At 40.3% G+C, this 20,817-nt stretch overlaps 3 protein-coding genes across 3 annotated transcripts in view; 2 read left to right on the top strand and 1 right to left on the bottom strand.

The window, feature by feature from the left end:
- LOC137136945 (contactin-6-like) overlaps positions 1-20,817 on the bottom strand; it is a 145,786-nt gene that overhangs the window by 58,495 nt on the left and 66,474 nt on the right. The gene's annotated exons all lie outside the window — the stretch shown is intronic.
- On the top strand, positions 612-11,861 carry LOC137136953 (butyrophilin-like protein 2). The gene is made up of 7 exons (XM_067522768.1): positions 612-724; positions 3,061-3,399; positions 3,965-4,072; positions 4,945-5,271; positions 7,460-7,786; positions 8,696-9,025; positions 9,100-11,861. Exons 1-7 carry the CDS (start codon positions 688-690, stop codon positions 9,171-9,173), a joined length of 1,542 nt encoding a protein of 513 aa, XP_067378869.1. The 5' UTR covers positions 612-687; the 3' UTR covers positions 9,174-11,861.
- Positions 13,637-19,460, top strand: LOC137136957 (butyrophilin-like protein 2). The gene is made up of 3 exons (XM_067522773.1): positions 13,637-14,703; positions 17,186-17,515; positions 19,036-19,460. Exons 1-3 carry the CDS (start codon positions 14,352-14,354, stop codon positions 19,398-19,400), a joined length of 1,047 nt encoding a protein of 348 aa, XP_067378874.1. The 5' UTR covers positions 13,637-14,351; the 3' UTR covers positions 19,401-19,460.

Here is a 20,817-nt window from a genome sequence, read left to right as displayed (position 1 = left end):
ATTCTGCCTTCACATTCAATGTATATGTCAAGAAACCCATCTTCTGTGACTTTTGGACGTCTCTTGCTCTTTGAGTATGTTGTGAAATCAGAGGATATTTCACCTGGTAACCTGGGTCACATAAGCCAGAATCACACAGAGCTGGTCTAAGTTTAGGAACTATGGGAGAACCTTATTTTCCCCACATTTACTTTGGACCCTGAGCCTGGTTCTGTTGGAAGTTCCTTCTGTTAAAGGGACTTTTTTTCCACTCCACTATGTTGGACTCTATAATTGTTTAGGGTCTTGAACTTACAATGTAAAGTGCCTGGAGATGACTTTGTTTTTATACATCTGCTGGATTGAACTGACACCTTCAAGTGAAAAACAAATACTCGGTGAAATGTAGAGATTCAATAATTACAAAATGGCAAAATTAATACACAACTAAATCATAGTTTAGTGACGCACACAAGAAAAATCTAAAATGCAAACTGTGTGTGTGTCTATTTAATCGGTGTCACCTCTACATTACTGTGTGTTTGTATAAAGCTGTTTGACCTGAAGCAGGTCAAAAGGCTTCAAATAAACCACCTCCTTCAGCTAAAAGTGAAACTAAAGTGTCAGTAGATTAGAACCATTGTGAACCTGCAGTTAGTTTAGGAAGAAGCTGATTTAAGGAGGATTTGTTGCCGTTTTAGCAGGAAGATGAAGATGTTTGTGGAGTTTGTGATCTTCATACACGGTAAGAGAAACTTCCTTTGTCCCACACAACTGACTTTAGTGGACTGTCTGCAGTCATCTGGAATGGAAGCACAGCCTTTGTCATCTGAAGTAACTGCAGCTCTGTGGCTGCTGATGAAGCTTCAGAAAAGAAACATACATATATCTGATCTGTGGGAAGCAACAACTGTTTTTGAAGCAGAAATGGGACAAGCTGCTGGAAACATCCAGAAAATGGGGAAAGTAGATGATCTATTGAAGAATGAAGGTCAGGGACATTGATCAGAGGGGACACAGAGAACCAGTCAGCTTTGATACAAGTCCCAAAAGGACTAAATCTGACCATCCGTCCAACTGTTATCCCAGCTGTCAGTGACTGAGGGGGGGGTCCACCCTGGACAGGTCTCCAGTCTGTCTCCGTGTCCACACAGACAGACACACACAGACAGACCACCATTCACTGTAGTTAAGTAGATTTTTCAGACCTCTGTACTTGAGTATTTCGTACTTGTCCTACATTTGAACACAAATAACTTTCTACTCGTTACCTCTTCAAAACAGGCTGCTTACTTGTTCTATTGTGTTTGAGGGGAAACATGGAGTGTTGTTCTTCAGCTCTGCTCGGCTGTTTCTCAGGAACAGTTCATCACACCAGCAGCTTCATACAGTGTGTTATCTCAACAGTCCAGCTGTGTCCTAACGTTAGCTCAGTAACTACAGGACCCTCCCTACATGTTTGTATGAGCATAGAATGAGTTTACTCTCCACATGTAGTTCAAACCACAGGGTCAGTGGTTCGACTCCCAGTCCAAGTGTCCCTGGGTAAGACACTGAACATCACAGTTGTCCCTAGTGTCTGCTGCTTGTTTGTAGGTCACTTTGGATAAAAGCGTCTGACTGTTGTCAGTAGTGTTGGTAGAAGAGAAACTGTAACACTGGTTAGTTTGTTTCCTATAGTGACTTTGTTCCAGTGTGTGTGTGTGTGTGTGTGTGTGTGTGTGTGTGTGTGTGTGTGTGTGTGTGTGTGCATACAGCCAGGGGGGCTTGTCCTCAACACAGCAGAATATTTTGGTTTATCAAATAAATGCTTTTAGAAATTCACTGCATAAAGACAAAGTCAGTGTTTTCCCCTGTTGGTTGTGGTTGTGGTCTCTGTGGTCTCTGACATGTGTTGATCACAAAGTTGCTCAGTATTTTCACTATATACATATTTAATATCATTACAAGTGAGTTGGTCTAAGGATATTAAAATGAAATTATTTATATGACATCAGGTCCAGTTACACAGAATTAGCTGGTAGAAATGTACTTTTTACTTTAATCATTTTGTTACATTTCATTTATCACTTTCACCTGAGTAAATATGTTCAATCAATACCTTAATTTAAAGGTATTTTTACTTCTACTTGAGTAAAGAATGTGTGTACTTTGGCCACCACTCCACACAGAAAGACCACTACAGGATATGTGGCAGGAAAAAAATCTCTGATCTCTAATTCTTTCAGTGAATAGTGGTGGATGAACATAGAAGAAGTTTCACAGCTTCTTTTTTCTTAAAACATCTAAACATCATGTCAACTTGCTATTACACAAACTATGTGGTTATGAAAAGCAGCAGAACTATGAGCTGGTTCAGAGTAAATGAGCAGTTCTAACTATGAGCTTTATCAAAGAGGAAGGTTTTAAGCCTGGACTTAAAAGTAGAGAGGGTGTCTGCTTCCTGAATCTGAACTGGGAGCTGGTTCCACAGGAGAGGAGCTTGATAGCTAAAGGCTCTACCTCCCATTCTACCTTTGGAAATTCTGGGAACCACCAGCTTGAGGTTTTTAGGATATCAGAGGTGGGGCTTTCAAGTACCAGGAACAAATACTTACATTTTAGTCATTGCCAATACTGAGTACTGTTACAACTGATTTCCTTCCAGTATGAGTTGCTGGACAGTAAATGCTCGTCCATCAACTAAGTAAATCCCACAACAGCAGAAATTGTCATGGATTCCTCTGACAAATCAAATATGGTGGTGACAGGTGTTTAATAAATGGAGCAACTTTTGCTGAAAATAACAAAAAGAAAAGGTAAAAAGAGAAACAAAGCACAGATTTAAGGTGAGATCCTGGTGGAGAAGTGTGGACAACATGGACTGTAGAGTGTAAACAGGAATATGAAGGTAAAATAACTTTGAAAAACATGGTAAATGTCATGTAAAGTTCTAGATCTACATCTTTAGACTTCATTCAGCTTTACTTCTGTACTTGGAGGGTCTTCCCACCTAACTGTTCCTGTTCCTGGGGGTCATGTGACCTGTAGCTGGAAATAAGGACACAGCTAATTCATGTTTCTGTCTCTGGTTCCTAACAGTTTTCCAACATGGTTTGAGTGTGGAGGTGACTGAGGGGGCAGGTTCAGTCCTGCTGCCCTGCCACATCTCTTCAGTTCCTTTTGACCCCACAGTCGTGTGGAGCCGTGAGAAACTCAGTCCTCCAACTGTCCACCAGCGTCAGGTGAATGGTGATGTACTTAAAGATCAAAACCTGCTTTACAAAGACCGAACATCAATGAAGACTGATTCTCTGACAACTGGAGACTTCGCCCTCACTCTGAGAAAACCAATTCCTGCTGACAGCGGAAACTACACCTGCATCATCACGGCGTTTGGAAATGAGCGAAGACTGGCCCATGTAGAGCTGCAGGTGAAAGGTCAGCAACAAAGCACAACACCTTCCTGTAGATACAGGTCAGAGGTCAGTGATGTAGCTTTTATGGATAATGACCCAATGAAAACATCAGAAATTGTGAGACGTCTTTAAGTCAAACTCACTGTCTTCTTTTGAACATTGTGCTAATAGCAAACAGTTGTGAAGGAGTAAAACAGAATGATAACTGTAGGTTAGAGTTTCTTTTCAAATGAGGGGACTTAAAGCTGAACAGGCCCTCGTCTTCTTCTCCAGCAGTAAGTCTGTTTATTTTCTTCTAGACAATGTGAATTTCCATCATGCTGTGACAGTTGTTGGAGGACATGGGCTCCATCATCTGATGGTGGTGATGATGCTTAAATGGTTGTTGAAAGTTGAAATCCTGAAGAGATGAAGAGGAAGAAAATTGATCCCAATATTTTCTCCTTCTTCCTCATCATATGAGCTCTTTTCTTTTTACCAATGGGACAGTTTGCCCTGATGTCTCAGCAGCCACTGACATGTCCACTTGTTGGATTGATCCACAAATGTGCATCATATAATGTCATTTCCTGTTTATGATGTTACAGAACTTTACATTTTCCCAGTTGAGGCCTGGATTCTTCTGAGTGTTCTGGTTGTGGCTCTGATGGTCATTGCAGGTCTTGCAGTTTATGTGAGGAGATTAAAAAACAAAGGTATTTTCTATGTCTCTCTCATTGTAGACACACACTTTTCCACTTCAAGCACAGTCTGATCTGATACACACTGATCTACTGTTAAGGTCAAAGATGCACATTGATTCAGTCTTTCCAAGTACAAACCATCACAACAACAAGGTGCAAGATATTTTCTCTATGTACAGTTTATCATTTCATGAAGCAGTTGATGATACAGACTAAGAAAATATGAAATAATTAAACTTTCCATAAACATGTGTAGCAACACAACAGGTAACAGGTGAGGACTCCCCCATGTCTCCTGTGTCTGCTTAGTTACTAACACATGATCATTAAAACAGGCAGTAGATCAAGCTGCTAGTTTATTAACCAGAGATAATTCTGGAAGAACAGCTTCAGATTAAGGTTCATGATTAGATTAGAATCTTCTTCTTTTCATCTGTTATCAAAAAACCCTATTTACACAGCAAACACAACACAATCAGCTACTTCACAACCTTCTACAACAAATCAAGCAACAGTCAGTCTGACACCACTTCACCTAAAGAGGAAAAGACACAAGCTGATGATGATTGATGATGATGAGCTGATCACTTGCTGATGTTACATCATTAAAACACATGTGAATCTTGGTTTCTGTTCTCTGATTGTCTCACTCTGTCTGTGCCAAATAATGTGTCCTCTTAACCAGACATGATCTCATCATCCACAGTACTGACATTTCATAGTTGATGAGTCTTAAAATTCCTCTTGGATTTGAACTAGATAACAGTCATTGTCTTTCAGAGGCAAAACTTTGATTGAGTGTATGAAGTGAAATATGAAAGAAAATGTGTCAGAGTTGCTGCTGCTGTCTGTCCACATGATGTTGACCTTTGTTGTCCTCTCAGTCCCACAGATGGTGGTGGATTCAGGGATGGAGTCTGTCGTCCTTCTGTGCAAAACCACAGTTCACCTGCCTGAAGACGTCAGAGTGGAGTGGAGAGATGGTGGCTACAGGAAGGTCCATGTGTATCGGAACGGCTCTGATCAGCCTGGAGACCAGGATGAAGAATACAGAGGAAAAACAGAGATAGAGAGAAACCTGCTGAAAACTGGAGACCTCAGTCTGACCCTGAAATACCCCACAGACAGAGACAGAAGAACCTTTACCTGCACCGTCTACAGCAGGGAGGGAAACATCCTGCTGAAGAAACAAGTGGAGCTGCAGGTCAGAGGTCAGTTCAAAGATCAAACAACACTTTAGCAAATGATTTGAAGTCAAAGTCAGTTCATTCTGCAGGACTTCAACACCTGCCACTGTTCATCCCTGGCTGGAGTTTGTTCAGTTAGTAATAATAATAATAATTCATTTTATTTTTAAAGCACTTTAGCGGATTAAGACCAAGAATAAAACATAATAAACATGTAAAGCCTAAAAACATATAAAACATAAAATAACACAGCATTAAAGAAAATGTAATGATCACTTTAAAACGTTTTTCTGAACAAAAAAAGTCGTTAACTGTTTTTTGAAACAGTCCACAGTCTGTGGTGCCCTCAGGTTCTCAGGCAGAGCATTCCAGAGCCTTGGAACAGCTGCTGGGAAAGCCTGGTGCCCCATTGTATGGAGTTTGGATCTGGGGGTGTAGAGGCGAGCTTTTGAAGGCTCCTGCCGGAGATTTCAATGAGAAGTGCATTGTAGTAGTCCAGCCTGGAGGAGACAAAGGTGTGGACCAGCCTTTCAGCATCACAGAGGGACAGAGAGGGGCGGAGTTTGGCTGTTCCTGAGATGAATAAAGGCAATTTTACAGAGGTGTTGGACATGTGTTTCAAATGACAGGTGGGGGTCAAACTTGACCCCCAGGTTGTTAATAGAGTTGAAGAGGGTAATGGTGCGACCAGAAAAAGAGATACAGTTAATGGGGGAGGAATGAAGCTGGTGGGTGGTACCAACTAGAAGGGCTTTGGTTTTTATGCTGTTCAGCTGAAGGAAGTTCTCTGTCATCCACGCCTTGATGTCCTCCAGGCAACAGGTGAGAGTTGATGGAAGTGTCGGTGGGGTCGGGCTCAGTCTCACGTACAGCTGAGTATCATCAGCATAGCAGTGGAAGGAGATTCCATGCTTGCCAATGACGTGGCCCAGTGGGAGCATATAGATGTTGAAAAGGGTCGGTCGAACCAACCCCTGTGGCTCCCCACAGGTGACTGAGATTTGGCATCCCCTATGGCCACATACTCATACTCTATTTGTGAGATAGGAACCAAACCACCCCAAAGCAGTGCCAGAAAATCCAACAATATGCTGCAGACGATGAAGGAGAATTTTGTGGTCAACTGTATCAAAAGCGGCAGTGAGATCCAGAAGAATGAGGAGAGATGGGAAGCTCTGGTCAGCAGCCATTAGGGGGTCATTGGTGACCCTGACCAGGGCTGTCTCTGTGCTGTGGGAGGGGCGGAAGCCAGATTGAAATTTTTCAAACAGATTGTGTCTTTTGAGGTGATACTGGAGCTGGACTGAGACAGCTTTTTCTAAGACCTTTGACAGGAATAGAAGATTGGAGATTGGATGATAGTTGCCATAACTTCAGGATCCAGGGAGGTTTTTTTTAAACTTGGTGTAATTATTGTGGTTTTCAGTGATGTTGGGACTGTGCCACAGTGGAGAGAGTAATTAATGATGCTGGTGATGAGTTGGCTTATGTCTGAGACATTAGCATGAGAACAGCAAACTTTCCCCAAACTTAAAGTTTCAAAGAACCTGAATATGTTGTAGTTAATGTGACTTTATCAGGTGACCACAGATAATTGATTTACTATTAAATGACTCAACTTGTTCAGATGCCTCTGAAACCTTCTTGTGCAGCTGCAGTGATAAGACACAGTCTGTAGAAACAAAGCGTCCAAACACTGAGCCTGCAGACACGTGAAAGACAATCATGTAGCAACATTTTGGGATCTCATCTGTGACCAGTCAGGTTGTAGCGGTGGAACTGGTAACTTTGGAAAATACTGTTCTCACTTTACAGGTCAGAACATTCAAATACAAATAATATTCAAATTCTGAACATAACAATGTGTCTATTAATAGAACAGAAAGATTAGAAATATGCTCGTTCATTGTGATCATTTGCTGATGTTACATCATTAAAACACATGTGAATCTTGGTTTCTGTTCTCTGATGGTCTCACTCTGTCTGTGCCAAATAACGTGTCCTCTTAACCAGACATGATCTCATCATCCACAGTACTGACATTTCATAGTTGATGAGTCTTAAAATTCCTCTTGGATTTGAACTAGATAACAGTCATTGTCTTTCAGAGGCAAAACTTTGATTGAGTGTATGAAGTGAAATATGAAATAAAATGTGTCAGAGCTGCTGCTGCTGTCTGTCCACATGATGTTGAGCTTTGTTGTCCTCTTAGTCCCACAGGTGAAGGTGGATTCGGGGGTGGTGTCTGTCGTCCTTCTGTGCAAAACCCCAGTTCACCTGCCTGAAGACGTCAGAGTGGAGTGGATGGACAGTTACAACAGGAAGGTCCATGTGTATCAGAACGGCTCTGATCAGCCTGAAGAACAGTTCAGTCTTTACAGAGGTCGAACAGAGATGAAGAGAAACCTGCTGAAACCTGGAGACCTCAGTCTGACCCTGAAATACCCCACAGATGGAGACAAAGGAACCTTCACCTGCACCATCTACAACATGGAGGGAAACATCCTGATGAAGAAAGATGTGAAGCTGGAGGTCAGAGGTCAGTTCAAAGATCAAACAACACTTTACCAAATGATTTGAAGTCAAAGTCAGTTCATTCTGCAGGACTTCAACACCTGCCACTGTTCATCACTGGGTGGACTTTGTTCAGTTGAGTCATGTGATGACAGGTAGTTACCAACAGGAAGAGGCTGATAGCAGCTTCGTCCATGTGACTCTTTTCTCACCTTGTAACTGCTGTCTTCTCTCTTCACATACTGGCTCTATGTTCACAATACAAAACAACTGTCAACAGTATTTACAGAGTCATTTCCCCCATTTATTAATCTAAAAGATTTAATTCATGAGATTCCAACATCACTCTCTTTACTGACCCAGACATTAGTATTTGATACGTTGTTTCCACTAAGAACATTTGCTTCACATGTGCACATTGTGGCTGTGGACTTTCTGTGTGGAGTCCAAAGACGTCCATTAGGTTCATTGGGGACTGGGAATTGTCTGTGGGTGTGAATGTGAGTGTGAATGGTTGTCTCTCTGTCTGTCCCTGAGACAGACTGGACACCTGTCCATAGTGGACCCCGTCTCTCCTCCAGTAACAGCTGTTTTCTATTAGGTGATGAAAAAGGAACAAACTGCTTGTTTTGTTAGACGGGAAACAGGAACAAGCTTAGTTGAATGAGTTCTCACCCAGACTGAATGACAACATTAAATATGGGGACAAACTAGAGACAAATAGAGACGTCTAGCAACCTCTGTGTTTGTGATGGGCCTGACCATAATTCCACTTATTGAGATAATTTTTCCAGCATGCTTTTATTTCTAGATTTCTGTCCCCTGTTACCTTCTGCTCTGATCTGGTTCTGTCCTTCAGCTTTCTGTACAACTGTGTCCTATAAACTGCTGCTGCTGTCTTTGCAGCTGATGTTGTGGTTTGTTGTCCTCTCAGACTGTCAGGTGGAGGTGGAGGAGGGAGTGGAGTCTGTCCAGCTGCCCTTCAGGACCATTGGTGACCTGCCTGAGGACACTACAGTGAAGTGGACACGTGAGGAACTTGAACCCCAAGTGACAGCCCACTTGTATCATAACAGCTCTGAACAGCCTGGAGAACAGAACCAGGTCTACAGAGAGCGAACAGAGATGAAGAAAGACCTGCTGAAGACTGGAGACCTCAGTCTGACCCTGAAACACCCCACAGTCAGAGACACAGGAACATACTTGTGCAGTGCCTACAGCAGGAACATCTGGAGAATCAAAACAGTTATGTTTAAAGTCAGAAGTGAGTTTCCTTTTTTTCCCCTTTTTGTCTCTAGTCATCGGTCTTTGTCTGACTGTCTTCTGTCTCCTCTGCAGAGAGAACTCATCAGGAACACAACAGGAACAGCATCAGGAACAGCACTCCTCTGATGGCTGAACAATCAGTTTGATCCGTCTGTTGATCAATGTTTGATTATTGATCTGATCTGACTTTGGATCAGAGACAACATGGAAGTGAAGGAGCTGATGGATGAAGACAGGAGGACACTTTGTCTTCTTCACTCTGACTCTCCCTGACTCTCACACAGTCTACACACTGACTATTGATCACTATTGATCAGTGATGTCAGAGTGATGTCATATGTGGATCAAACATGTTGTGGTTTTAGATCCTCTGAACTCTGACAGACGTCTCACTCTGGAGGAAACTCAACACACTGAATGTTGGTTTTCTTCTCACACTCAGCCTGTGACAGAGTTTATCAGATGATCCAACACATTTTTAAAACATTTACTATCACAGTCCACTCTTTATTTGTCCTGTGAGAGGACATCTGTCCCTCTAAACCCTGAACTCATGTGTTCACAGAAACAGGAGCATCACTGTGACCACAATCACAGTCCTATTCTCACTGTTTCAGTCCAAATGCTCTGAGGTCCAAACAATTGTCCACAAAGTGTCTGTTCATCTGGTTTCCAGCAACATAAAGATCCATCAAATGAAAAAAGCTCATTTTGAACAGTCACAGATTTCTGCTCCAGTCATTTTCAACACATAAACTTCCAGCAAGCACTGATGGTGGTTATGGTGGGAGGATGAGTGAGATACCAGGCACTAAGGTTTAATAATGTTGCAGCTTTCCTATTTCTCACTTTCAAACCATATTTTCACATATAGAAATTAATTTATCAGTATAAAATTTCTCTTCAAAGAGAAAAAGCAAATCAGCACTAAAGGCCATAGTGAACAGAAAAGCTGAAAAATGCATTTGCCAAATCTATCGTGAATCAAGTGAGATCTACATGAGCATTTGATAATTAATTTCCACAAATGTGTACACAGGTCAAAGCCCAGCATCAAATTGTACAGTTTGCTCAGTAACACACCTACTCACCCAGTCAGCTCTTTGCACAACCACTGCTTCCATCCTTAACTATCAGAATAAACCCATCTGAATTACACACTGCATGCAGAACTGCCTCAACCAGAGAAACTTTTTTTTTTTAACTTTGTTGCGGTGCCAATGCAGCTGTGCAAACAAACTTGAGCTGAGCGCTACTGATGGCAGAGAGGAGGAGCCAGCCAGGTATGAGCTGATCAAGTCCGAGCAGGCATCAGATTCTAGTAAATTGTGGATGTTCACATGAATCACGGAAATATTATTGTATACGGTACAGGCCCTAAAACTATTGCATAAATACAATAAATATATATCTGGCAACACTCCTTTCCTTTTAGTCCCTCCCACTAAAGATGCATGTAGGGATGCAAGGAAAAGAGAAGCGAGAGGAACCAGGGAAATGTTTAGAGATGTGAGACTTCCTTTCGTCTGAAACGTCATGTGCAGTAACGTCGGTTTAAATCGAAATTTTTCAAGTTTTATCACTTTTTTAATGCTCAGCATTGTAGTGGACACATGGTAATGACTTTGTGAAGCTATAGATAAACAACTGAATGAAAATGTCATTTCTAAAATACCAAAGTCATGTTTATTTAATATCTCCCTTATCCTGTTATCTACATGAAATTAAAATAGACCCAATATTACTTCAAAAGTGGGGTTTAAAGTAATGGACGTTGATGGACGTTCCCACAAATTATTTTAAACCTTTGACTTTGTGAATTTGCGCTATATAAATAAAGTTGAATTGAATTGAATTGAACGATCAGAAGCTAGACTATAGGCAATCAGTGACTGCATAGGATCAGCAATCAAACTAAAACTTATATCTGTGGCCATGTTCATTTTGTCAAATATTTATGAATCACAAAACATTGGAGGCTACGAATTAAACACAGTTCATTGAGTATTTCAAACCTTGAGCCATTAAACCTTTCATGCTTGCAATTCACACATGATCCATATAGTATGGACCCATAACCCAGTATTGGACGTCAACCCACCACTTGAAAACCACTGGTTTCAATTGTCCAGGTTCATGTTACCATTAGTGGTGAAAAACCCCTCTGTCTTTTAAGAACCTGCTTTTTTGTGTCATTGTTATCTACAGAAAGACACACATCCTTCCTCCACGTCACCTCCACACAAGTGGGTGTGTTTGCACAATCTGATAACTGTAATAAAGAACAACTTTTCTAAAATTAAAAGTGAAACTAAAGTTCTCTGTGATTGTTGGAAACTTATTGAGACAACTGATTGTAGATTATGTCCTCAATCTATTTCTAAAGCTCGAATTACTTTAGGGAGGAGCAGGTTTAAGGAGATTTAAAGTGTTTATACAGAAAGATGAAGATGTTTTTCGTGTCAGTGATCCTTGTACTTGGCAGATCACTTCCCTCCCTTTACAGGATTGTTATTCAGATAGTGGCTGAGAGTAAAAAAGAACGTACTTTTAAATAAATGTGTTATTAAGAAATTTCCGATCAAGGTTAAAAATCTGACAATATATCATTAAAAATAAAGGACAAACCCAGAACAGAAGACACAACTTTACACATGAAAGACGTCGTGAAACTTGTAACAGCCCTGTCTTCTGGTTTCTCCATACAATATATTGCTGTGTTTTTGTATGTTACCAAGCCAAATGAAGGATTAGTTCAGCTGTGTTAGTCTCACTCTGTAATGTGTGACAGCCGAAGGATTAAAGAGCTATTAAATGGACTTTCGATTACAGTGTTGTTTACTTAATTATACCTACTTCAATTTAGCTTTATATAGCACCATATGATAAAAAGCTTTAGTTTAGGCCCTTCATGTGGCACAGGAAGGTAGAGCGGTCGTCCACCAAACTCATGTTGGTTCAATCCCCAGCTCCTCCAGTCACATGTCGAATTGTCCTTGAGCAAGACACTGAACCCCAACTTAGTTGCTCCCTGTGAGTGTTGGCCAGCTGCATAGCAGCTCCCCCATCAGTGTATGAGTGTGTGTGTGTGATTGGGTGAATAAGAAGCAGTGTAAAGCGTTTTGAGTGCCAATAGGTAGAAAAGTGCTATATAAGTGCAGAACAATTAACCCACCCCCATATTGAGCTGTGGTGTTATGTAAGCCTGGTCTGGCTTCATAGTAAATATAGCGGCATGTCATCTACGTAGCAGTGGAAATTTATGAAGTGTTTCCTAATAATCTTGCTAAAAGGAGGTGTGTATGTACATAAGTAAAAATGCCTGTAACTAACTTTTGTGATTAGAAGATTCAGAGAATGCTATGATGGACCCTCTCTGTCTCTGTGTCCTCACAGTTTCCCATTATGCCTCAGCTGTGGACATGTATGATGGGGACCAGTTTGTCCTGCTGCCATGTGAGTTTCACACTTTTGAAATGGATGACCCCATAGTGATGTGGAGTCGCTACGATCTCAGTCCTTCAACCGTCCACCAGCGTCAGCAGGAAGGTGATGAACTTAAAAACCAGAACCAGCTTTACAGCGGCCGAACATCGATGATGCCTGATGCTCTGGAAACTGGAGACCTCAGTCTGAATCTGACAGAACTGCAACTGTCTGACAGTGGAACCTACACCTGCTACATCAGATCAGCCAGAGGAGAACGAATACTCACAGTAGAACAGCTGCAGATCAAAGGTAAGCAAAAAACAACAGATACTCAGTACTATAGATACAGGTCAAAGGTCACGTTGTTCTTTGTTATCTACAGAAAGATTTCCATCGTGGGCCATTGTTCTTCTGGTTGTTCTGGCTGTTGTTCTTCTTGTTGCTGGGTGTCTTCTAGTTGTTTTTCGGCACTATTTCATATCAGGTATGTCAGTATTACTGCATCAACCATAATGCTGATGGTTAACATTTTACTCATTGTTCTCCTTCGCTTTTGAGGCAGACTTAGAGTTAGGAACAAATAATGCATCACCAGCATAACGACAGAAACTAAAAGTTGGAGCTATGGGTTTTTGGTGGAGGTGGAAGATAAAGAAAAGGTAAACCATTTGCAATTTCCAGGTGTTCTGCATAAAATAGTCATGAAATGTGATCTTTATTAAAGTCATAAATTTGAACAAACACAATATTTCATGTCTGTGATGGTAATAAAGAAATGGCAACACTAGGCTTCTGATGTCACTAAACGTCAACTGGAGTCACGTGTTAGCAAACCAATCAATGAGATGAGGATGGAGGTGTGGTTTTGAACTCAGGAGACGAAGACGAAGAAGAAGAGTTGTTGATTTGCACGTAGCTAGAAAGGGTTACAAAGTAATCTCAGAGACTTTAGATATTCATCAGTCCACAGTATGATAAATGGAGGCTGTTTGGTAATACTTTATACAAGTGAGCACCCAGCCAAGATCACTTCAAAGACACTGCACAGAAAGGTTATTGAGTTTAAAATAAAAAAAAAAAACTAGCGTAATGCTAAAGACTTGAACAATTCCTTATTTTTCACAATGAAGTTGGTTAACATCTCGATTCTCTTAACATCTCTGTAGGTCAACCATTCACATATCGTTGAAAAGGCATGTTACCATGGCAGGACACAACAAAGGACCCATTGCTCTCCACATTTAGTTGTTTATGAAGAACACACAGCACTATGTGCAGTGTGAAAGGAGAACCACATACCACAAATACCACTTCATATCTTTTACTCAAGTTAAAGTACTATGCAGAGTAACAATTTTACTTACAGTAGAAAAGGACTCCACTAAGAAACCTGTGTATCCTAAACAATAGTTATTATGATAATTACGGTAAACCTGTACAGTAATTATTAAACAGCAAAGGTCAAAGGTCACTTTTGGTAAAGGTGGAGCTGATTTTAACACTTTATGTGCTGACAGGTGGTTAACCCATAATAATACAGCATTTATTAGTTCAGAATATTTTCATATTATAACCCCCAGGTGGTGTTAATGCTGTAGCTGATGGGCCTTGCTTGGGATAGTTAAACTTTGGTAACTAGATGTCTGCTTGTATGGATAAGGATTTGTTTTCATAAGACAGTGATTTGCAACTGTAAGGGACAAATGGCTTTGTGTGGTCTGGGATTACAAGAAAAGAATAGGATAATAACATTAGGATTTATAAGAGAACGATGAGATAAAGAGGTCTTAAATATTAAGAGAAAGAGGGAAGAGAAAGGCCTGGAACTATAAGAGAAAGACAGGACAGTGAGGTTGGGAATTATAGGAGAAGGATACTTGCTGTTTGTCCAGCTAATGTTATGGTTTGTTGTCCTCTCAGTCTACTATGTGGAGGTGGATTCAGGGGTGGAGTCTGTCCAGTTGCCCTGTAAAACCACAGTTTACCTGCCTGGAGATGCCAGAGTAGAGTGGCAGAATAATGACAATGATAAGGTCCTTGTGTATCAGAACAACTCTGATCAGCCTGAAGAACAGAACTGGTTCTACAAAGGACGAACCGAGATGAAGAGAACCCTGCTGAAAACTGGAGACCTCAGTCTGACCCTGAAATACCCCACAGTCAGAGACAAGGGGGCTTTCACCTGCACCGTCTACAACAGGGAGGGAAACATCCTGATGAAGAAACAAGTGGAGTTTCGTGTCAAAGGTCAGTTGACAGCAGAAATGTTTGCATTATAATAAAATCTAGTTGTTAATAAAATAAATAAAAAATAACAACAAAAAAACTATAGCTTATACAAAGATCAACCACAACATTACACAGCACAATCTAATCAAATGCAATCCAGCAGCTCTACCATGAATGTTATAATTTCTCAGTTTTAGGTTAAAAGTGTCAAAGATAACAATTCCACTGTTTATTATTGAGGTCATAGTGGGTAGTGAAGTCGCACTGGGCTGCAATATATTAATTCAATTTAAACAGAGCGATCAAACATTTAAAGCATCTCATAACATAATGCTTTAATTGGAAAGACTGAGACTTTGGTGTATCCCCTTTTCAGCCCCACCAGGATTTTGCAGATGTTTAAAATGCCTGACAGCTTTTCCTAAAAAATGTGACACATATTGGAATATTTCAAATTGCACAGAATTTACCAGGGGATTGGTTGAAATAGTTGTTGTGATTGCAACATCACAAATTCCTGGAGGATTGACTTTTATATCCATGATACTAATTACCTGCAAATTTTCAAAACGGATTGAAAGCCAGCATCAGATGTTTGGAAAACGTTATGTTACAGACTAAACATAAATAAGATGATGATTTTTACATCCATGCCTTTCTGTACAACCTAATATTTCCTTAACATTTTCTTCATTTTAAACAAAACAGGATCATTAGGATCATTATACGACTCTGTGGCCTTGAGTTACTGGAGAACATTTGGACATTTGAATCCCTCTTCTGTCAAATGGAAGCTAATACACTGAGAGATTTTATTATTTTTGTTATTTTGTTATTTTATAAAAGCTAAATAAATATTTTCTTTAGTTCTTAGTTTCTGTGTTGGTGCTAAGAGAATATTTTGGAATATATATAGCACATGAGGCAGAATATTCATTTTCACTACATTTGAGCTGACATTTTAGAGAGAAACGTAAACATATCCATCTTTGTATACAACAGTTTAATTCCAGCTTCAAAGTTTAAACTTCCAGTATTATCAGTAACATTAAAATACATATTGCAATTCTCACAAAATATGAAGCAGAGAATGTGATTTTAGACTCTGACTTTTTTCATTCAGTAATCATTGATAATTTTGAGGCATTTATTTTATGTCCTAATATATGTCCAGCTATGTTATTCTAATCTTTATTATTATTATTAGGACTTCTGTACCTTTTTTGTTGCCTAGCTACTTAGCCATACTTTCAGCTAGAAACACAAAAATGTTAAGCTTATAAAAGACATTATTGCTTATATTTGGCTTTTTAAATGACTTTTATACTTTTTAAGACATTTGTACGTTCATATTTTCCCTTTGAAGTGATGACATCATTGATGACATCAAATTCTTGCCTCTGAAGTCAATCCTACAGGAATTACGATAACTAAGCTTTATTATTATTAGCTGCTTCAGCATACTTTCAGATAGAGCCACCGCATTAATGCTTGTAATGGGCTTTTTGATATATTTACCCTCAAGATTTGTATATTTCACATGATTGCCTTTGAAGCGATAACGTCATAATTGACATCTTTGATGAAATCCTGGTCTGGTCAATATCTTTTAGACTTTTGAGATTTCTATACTTGTATAATTTGCCTTTGAATTGATGACGTCAGTGATGACATAATGAAACACTTTCAAAATAAAAGCTTTTTTCAAATTCTACCATTTAAATGGAAGTAGGGGGTGGATACAGGTGAGGCTGTAGTGATCTCTGAAATAATGAACGTGGGGGGTGTTGGGCTGTTTCTTTCAAACGAATAAAATACTCCTGTAATTTGTAATGTCCTTCAAGGTTCTCCACACTCCTGTGGCATCACCGGCAGAGAAGCGGTTTTTCGGCTTTTCAGCATAATTTCTCTTTGCCACCTTGATCTCCTATGACCGTGAATTTCATGCCTGCCTGTACAGGAGTCTATCCCCACTTCTATAAGCTTCTTCTTTAGTCCTGCGAAGTTGTCTGAGTTTAGCTGTGAACCATGACTTGTTGCTGTTTGTGCAATAGGTCTTGGTTGGCACCAAAACGAACATATGATATCACAGTGTCAATCAGTTCATCCAGGTTTTCTGCTGCATCCTCAAAAACACTGCAGTCAAAGTAATGATTATTTAAACATTTTGTTTCAAACTTTTATTTATACAAAACAAATCTTTGACTGTAAATATATAATTTAATAAATTTTCCATTTTTGACATAATTTGTTGTCAGAGACAGTAACAAAGGCTTAATTTTCTCTTTTTGACAATAAAACTAAGGAAGCGAACAAAGAGTCAGTTCTGCTGTTGATTGGACAGACACAGAAGACAACACTGTCTCTGTTACATGGAGACATGGAGACATTTCAGACTTGAACAAATCAAACATGTTTTCACTTCATCCACTCAAAGAAAATGTGTCAGAGCTGCTGCTGCTGTCTGTCCACATGATGTTGAGCTTTGTTGTCCTCTCAGTCCCACAGGTGGTGGAGGTGGATTCAGGGGTGGAGTCTGTCCAGCTGCCCTGTAAAACCACAGTTCACCTCCCTGAAGATGTTAAAGTGGAGTGGAGGAACAGTTACAACTGGATGATACATGTGTGTCAGAACGGCTTTGACAAGCCTGAAGAACAAGATGAGGAATACATAAGTCGAACAGAGGTGAAGAAAAACCTCCTGAAAACTGGAGACCTCAGTCTGACTCTGAAATACCCCACAGTAAGAGACAGAAACACCTACACCTGCATCATCTACAGCAGTGAGGGACACATCCTGATGAAAGAAGATGTGCAGCTACTGGTCAAAGGTCAGTTCAGAGTCTTTGTGCTGAGCTTTTTCCTGTCGTGTTGCTAAACTAACCTAATTTGTCCTGTAACAGTCAGGTGGACAACTTTTTTAATGTATCGTTACGTGCACAGAACAAACAAAAAAAATTAAAAGTCTATGTAGGGAGTTTATTAAAACACGTGTTGACCAAGCAAAAAACAATAATAATAGCTTTGCCCATGGTGATCACATATATGTGTGTGTATAAGTGTTTTGGGTGCTTCCCTTTATTTTAAATTTGCAAAATAGGTAAAACTACTATTTTATCAACATAATATTTATTACATAATTAGGTAGTAAACAAGTTCCTTTATCAGACATTTCATGTATTATCTGTAACCACTTATCCTATTCAGCGTCACGGAGAGGCTGGAGTCTACCCCAGCTGTCACTGGTTGAGGGGGATCCACCCTGGACAGGTCTTCAGTCAGTCTCAGGGCCAACACAGAGGGACATACACAGACAACCATTCACACTCACATTCACACCTCCAGACAATTTAGAGTCACCAATGAACCAGCATGCATGAGAAAACTGAAGAACCAGGAGGAAACCCACACAAGCACAGGGAGAGCATGCAAACTCAACACAGAAAGACCACAAGTTTACATCGAGGACGTAAACTAGCAACTTTGTAGCTATGAGGCGGCAGTGCTAACCACTCCACCACTGTGCTGAAAAATATTTGTCATTATTTCACTATAACCACTTTTTCTTTTACACTGATGATGAAAGAACATTTGTACTAGTTAATAGTGTAATATTATTATCTATCTACTATTCTCATAATGCCTTTCGCCCTTTGGGCTCTATTCTGGAAGAGTATAGCCTTTCCTTTCACTTTTATGCGGATGACATTCAAATCTATATCCCACTTGATGCAAAAAAAGGCTCATTACAATTTCTTCTCTTCTGCTTAAATGAAATTAAATCATGGAAGGCACAAAACTTTCCTTTTTCTAAATGAAACAAAAATTAAAGATAATTTATTTGGTAAAAGTACTGCAGATTTGATGCCGATTTCCTCACTAATTAAAAAATCAGGGAGGAATCTAGGGGTATTTTTGGACAGCAATCTAAGCCTGGATCCCCGGGTCCTCTGATCACATGTCGAAGTGAGCAAGAACCCCAACTTAGTTGGCCAGCTGCAATAGCAGCTCCCTATCAGTGTGTGAGTGTGTGTGTGATTGTGAGTGTGAATGGGTGAATAACAAGCAGCCAATAGGTAGAAAAGTGCTAAATAAGTGCAGAACATTTACCATTTACCAATGAGCTGAATGTTTTGAAGTTTAAACTGTGTTTCTAGCTGAAAATATTCCCAAGCAGCTAGGCAGCACAAAACATACAGAAGAGGGATGTCAGACTAATAATAACTATTGTAATAATAATAAAGATTAGAATATTTGATGATGGTTCTGTCCTTCAGCTTTCTCTACAACTGTGTCCAGTAAACTGCTGCTGTTGTCTGCTGTCTGATGTTGTGCTTTGTTGTCCTCTCAGATTGTCAGGTAGAGGTGGAGGAGGGAGTGGAGTCTGTCCAGCTGCCCTTCAGGACCACAGCTAACCTGCCTGGGGACGCTAAAGTGGATTGGAAACGTGAGGAGCCTGAACCAAAAATGACAGTCCACTTGTATCAGAAAGGCTTTGACCAAGCTGAAGAACAGAACCAGTTTTACAAAGGCCGAACAGAGCTGAACAAAGACCATCAGAAAACTGGAGACTTTAGTCTGACCCTGAAATACCCCACAGTCAGAGACAATGGGACATATGTCTGCTACTTCAGGAGCTTGAATATATGGAGGGAAAACACAGTGCTGCTCAAAGTCAAAAGTCAGTTGTCTATATATTTAAAAGTCTGTCTTTGATTGTCTCTGGTTGTGACTCTGGTCATTTGTCTCTGTCTGACTGTCTTCCATTTCCACTGCAGAGAGAACTCAAGACAAAGATGAGACAGTGGACATCAGGAGCAGAAGTCGGTCCACTGATCCAACTCCTCTGATGGCTGAACAATCAGTTTGATCTGCAGATGATGGATGAAGACAGGAGGAGACTTTTCTTCTTCTACTATATCTGACTCGGTTGACTGAACACATTTTCTACACTCTCACTTCCAAATGTTTAAATGCAATCACTTGATCACTGTCTCTTTATTTGAGCGCAAACTCTGATGCGTTTACAACACAATAAGGACATTGCAGTATGGGGGTTAAAGGATAAAGTCCAGATAATGTTGACAGAGTCTCACTTGTACATTTGCATCTACACATACAGCCCCTCCTAAAAAAGTCAGGATAATATTGGGATACGGTGTCTGAAAGGAGCTTAGTAACTGTCCACTTTAACTTAATGTTCTATAAAAATAAATCTTCCTCTTTGTATTGATGACCTACAACCAAATTAAATATGTTAACAGATTGATCCACACACATTATAAAGAAAGCTCATTGTTGTGACCTCTGTTTTTACGTCTCAGTCAAAAAGTGATCTCAGAGTGGTGGTTGTCCTTCTGGAACTTTGTCCAATCTCCGCACAGGATCTCTAGAGCTCAGAGTAACCATTGGGTTCTGGGTCACCTCCCTTACTAAGGCCCTTCTCCCTTGATTGCTCAGTTTGGCTGGGTGACCACCTCTAGGAAGACTCTTGGTTGTTCTAAACGTTTTCCATTTTAGAGTCATGGAGTCCACTGTGCTCTTGGGAACCATCAGTTTTTGCAGCCTACCCCAGATCTGTGCCTTGCAATAATCCTGTTCTCCTGAGCTCTGCAGGCAGTTCCTTTTGCTCTGATACAGTCTGCATTGTACGCCGTGAGGCCTTCTATAGAGAGGTGCCTTTCCAAATCATGTCCAATCAATTTAATTTACCCACTCTCTCACCTCTGGGGATGCTCTGCATCACTTCATCTAACTCACTCCAGAATTTCTCCTTCTCTTCTAACTCACATTCTACCTGTGGGGCATAACCACTCACAACATTGAACATCACTTCTTCAATTTCCAGCTTCAGACTCATCAATCTGTCTGATACTCTTTTCACCTCCAGAACATTCCTCACAAACTCCTCTTTCAGTATAACTCCTACTCCATTTCTCTTCCTATCTGACCCATGGTAGAACAACTTGAACCCTGCTCCTAAGCTTCTAGCCTTGCTACCTTTCCACCTGGTCTCCTGGACACACAGTATGTCCACCTTCCTTCTCTGCATCATGTCAATCAACTCCCTAGCCTTCCCTGTCATAGTCCCAACATTCGAAGTCCCTACTGTCAGTCCTACTTTCTTAGCTTT

The sequence above is a fragment of the Channa argus genome, chromosome 12 (genome assembly GCF_033026475.1).
Source record: "Channa argus isolate prfri chromosome 12, Channa argus male v1.0, whole genome shotgun sequence".
Lineage (NCBI taxonomy): Eukaryota > Metazoa > Chordata > Actinopteri > Anabantiformes > Channidae > Channa > Channa argus.
Note: the sequence above shows the minus strand (reverse complement) of the source record. Positions and strands in the feature narration are given on the sequence as shown.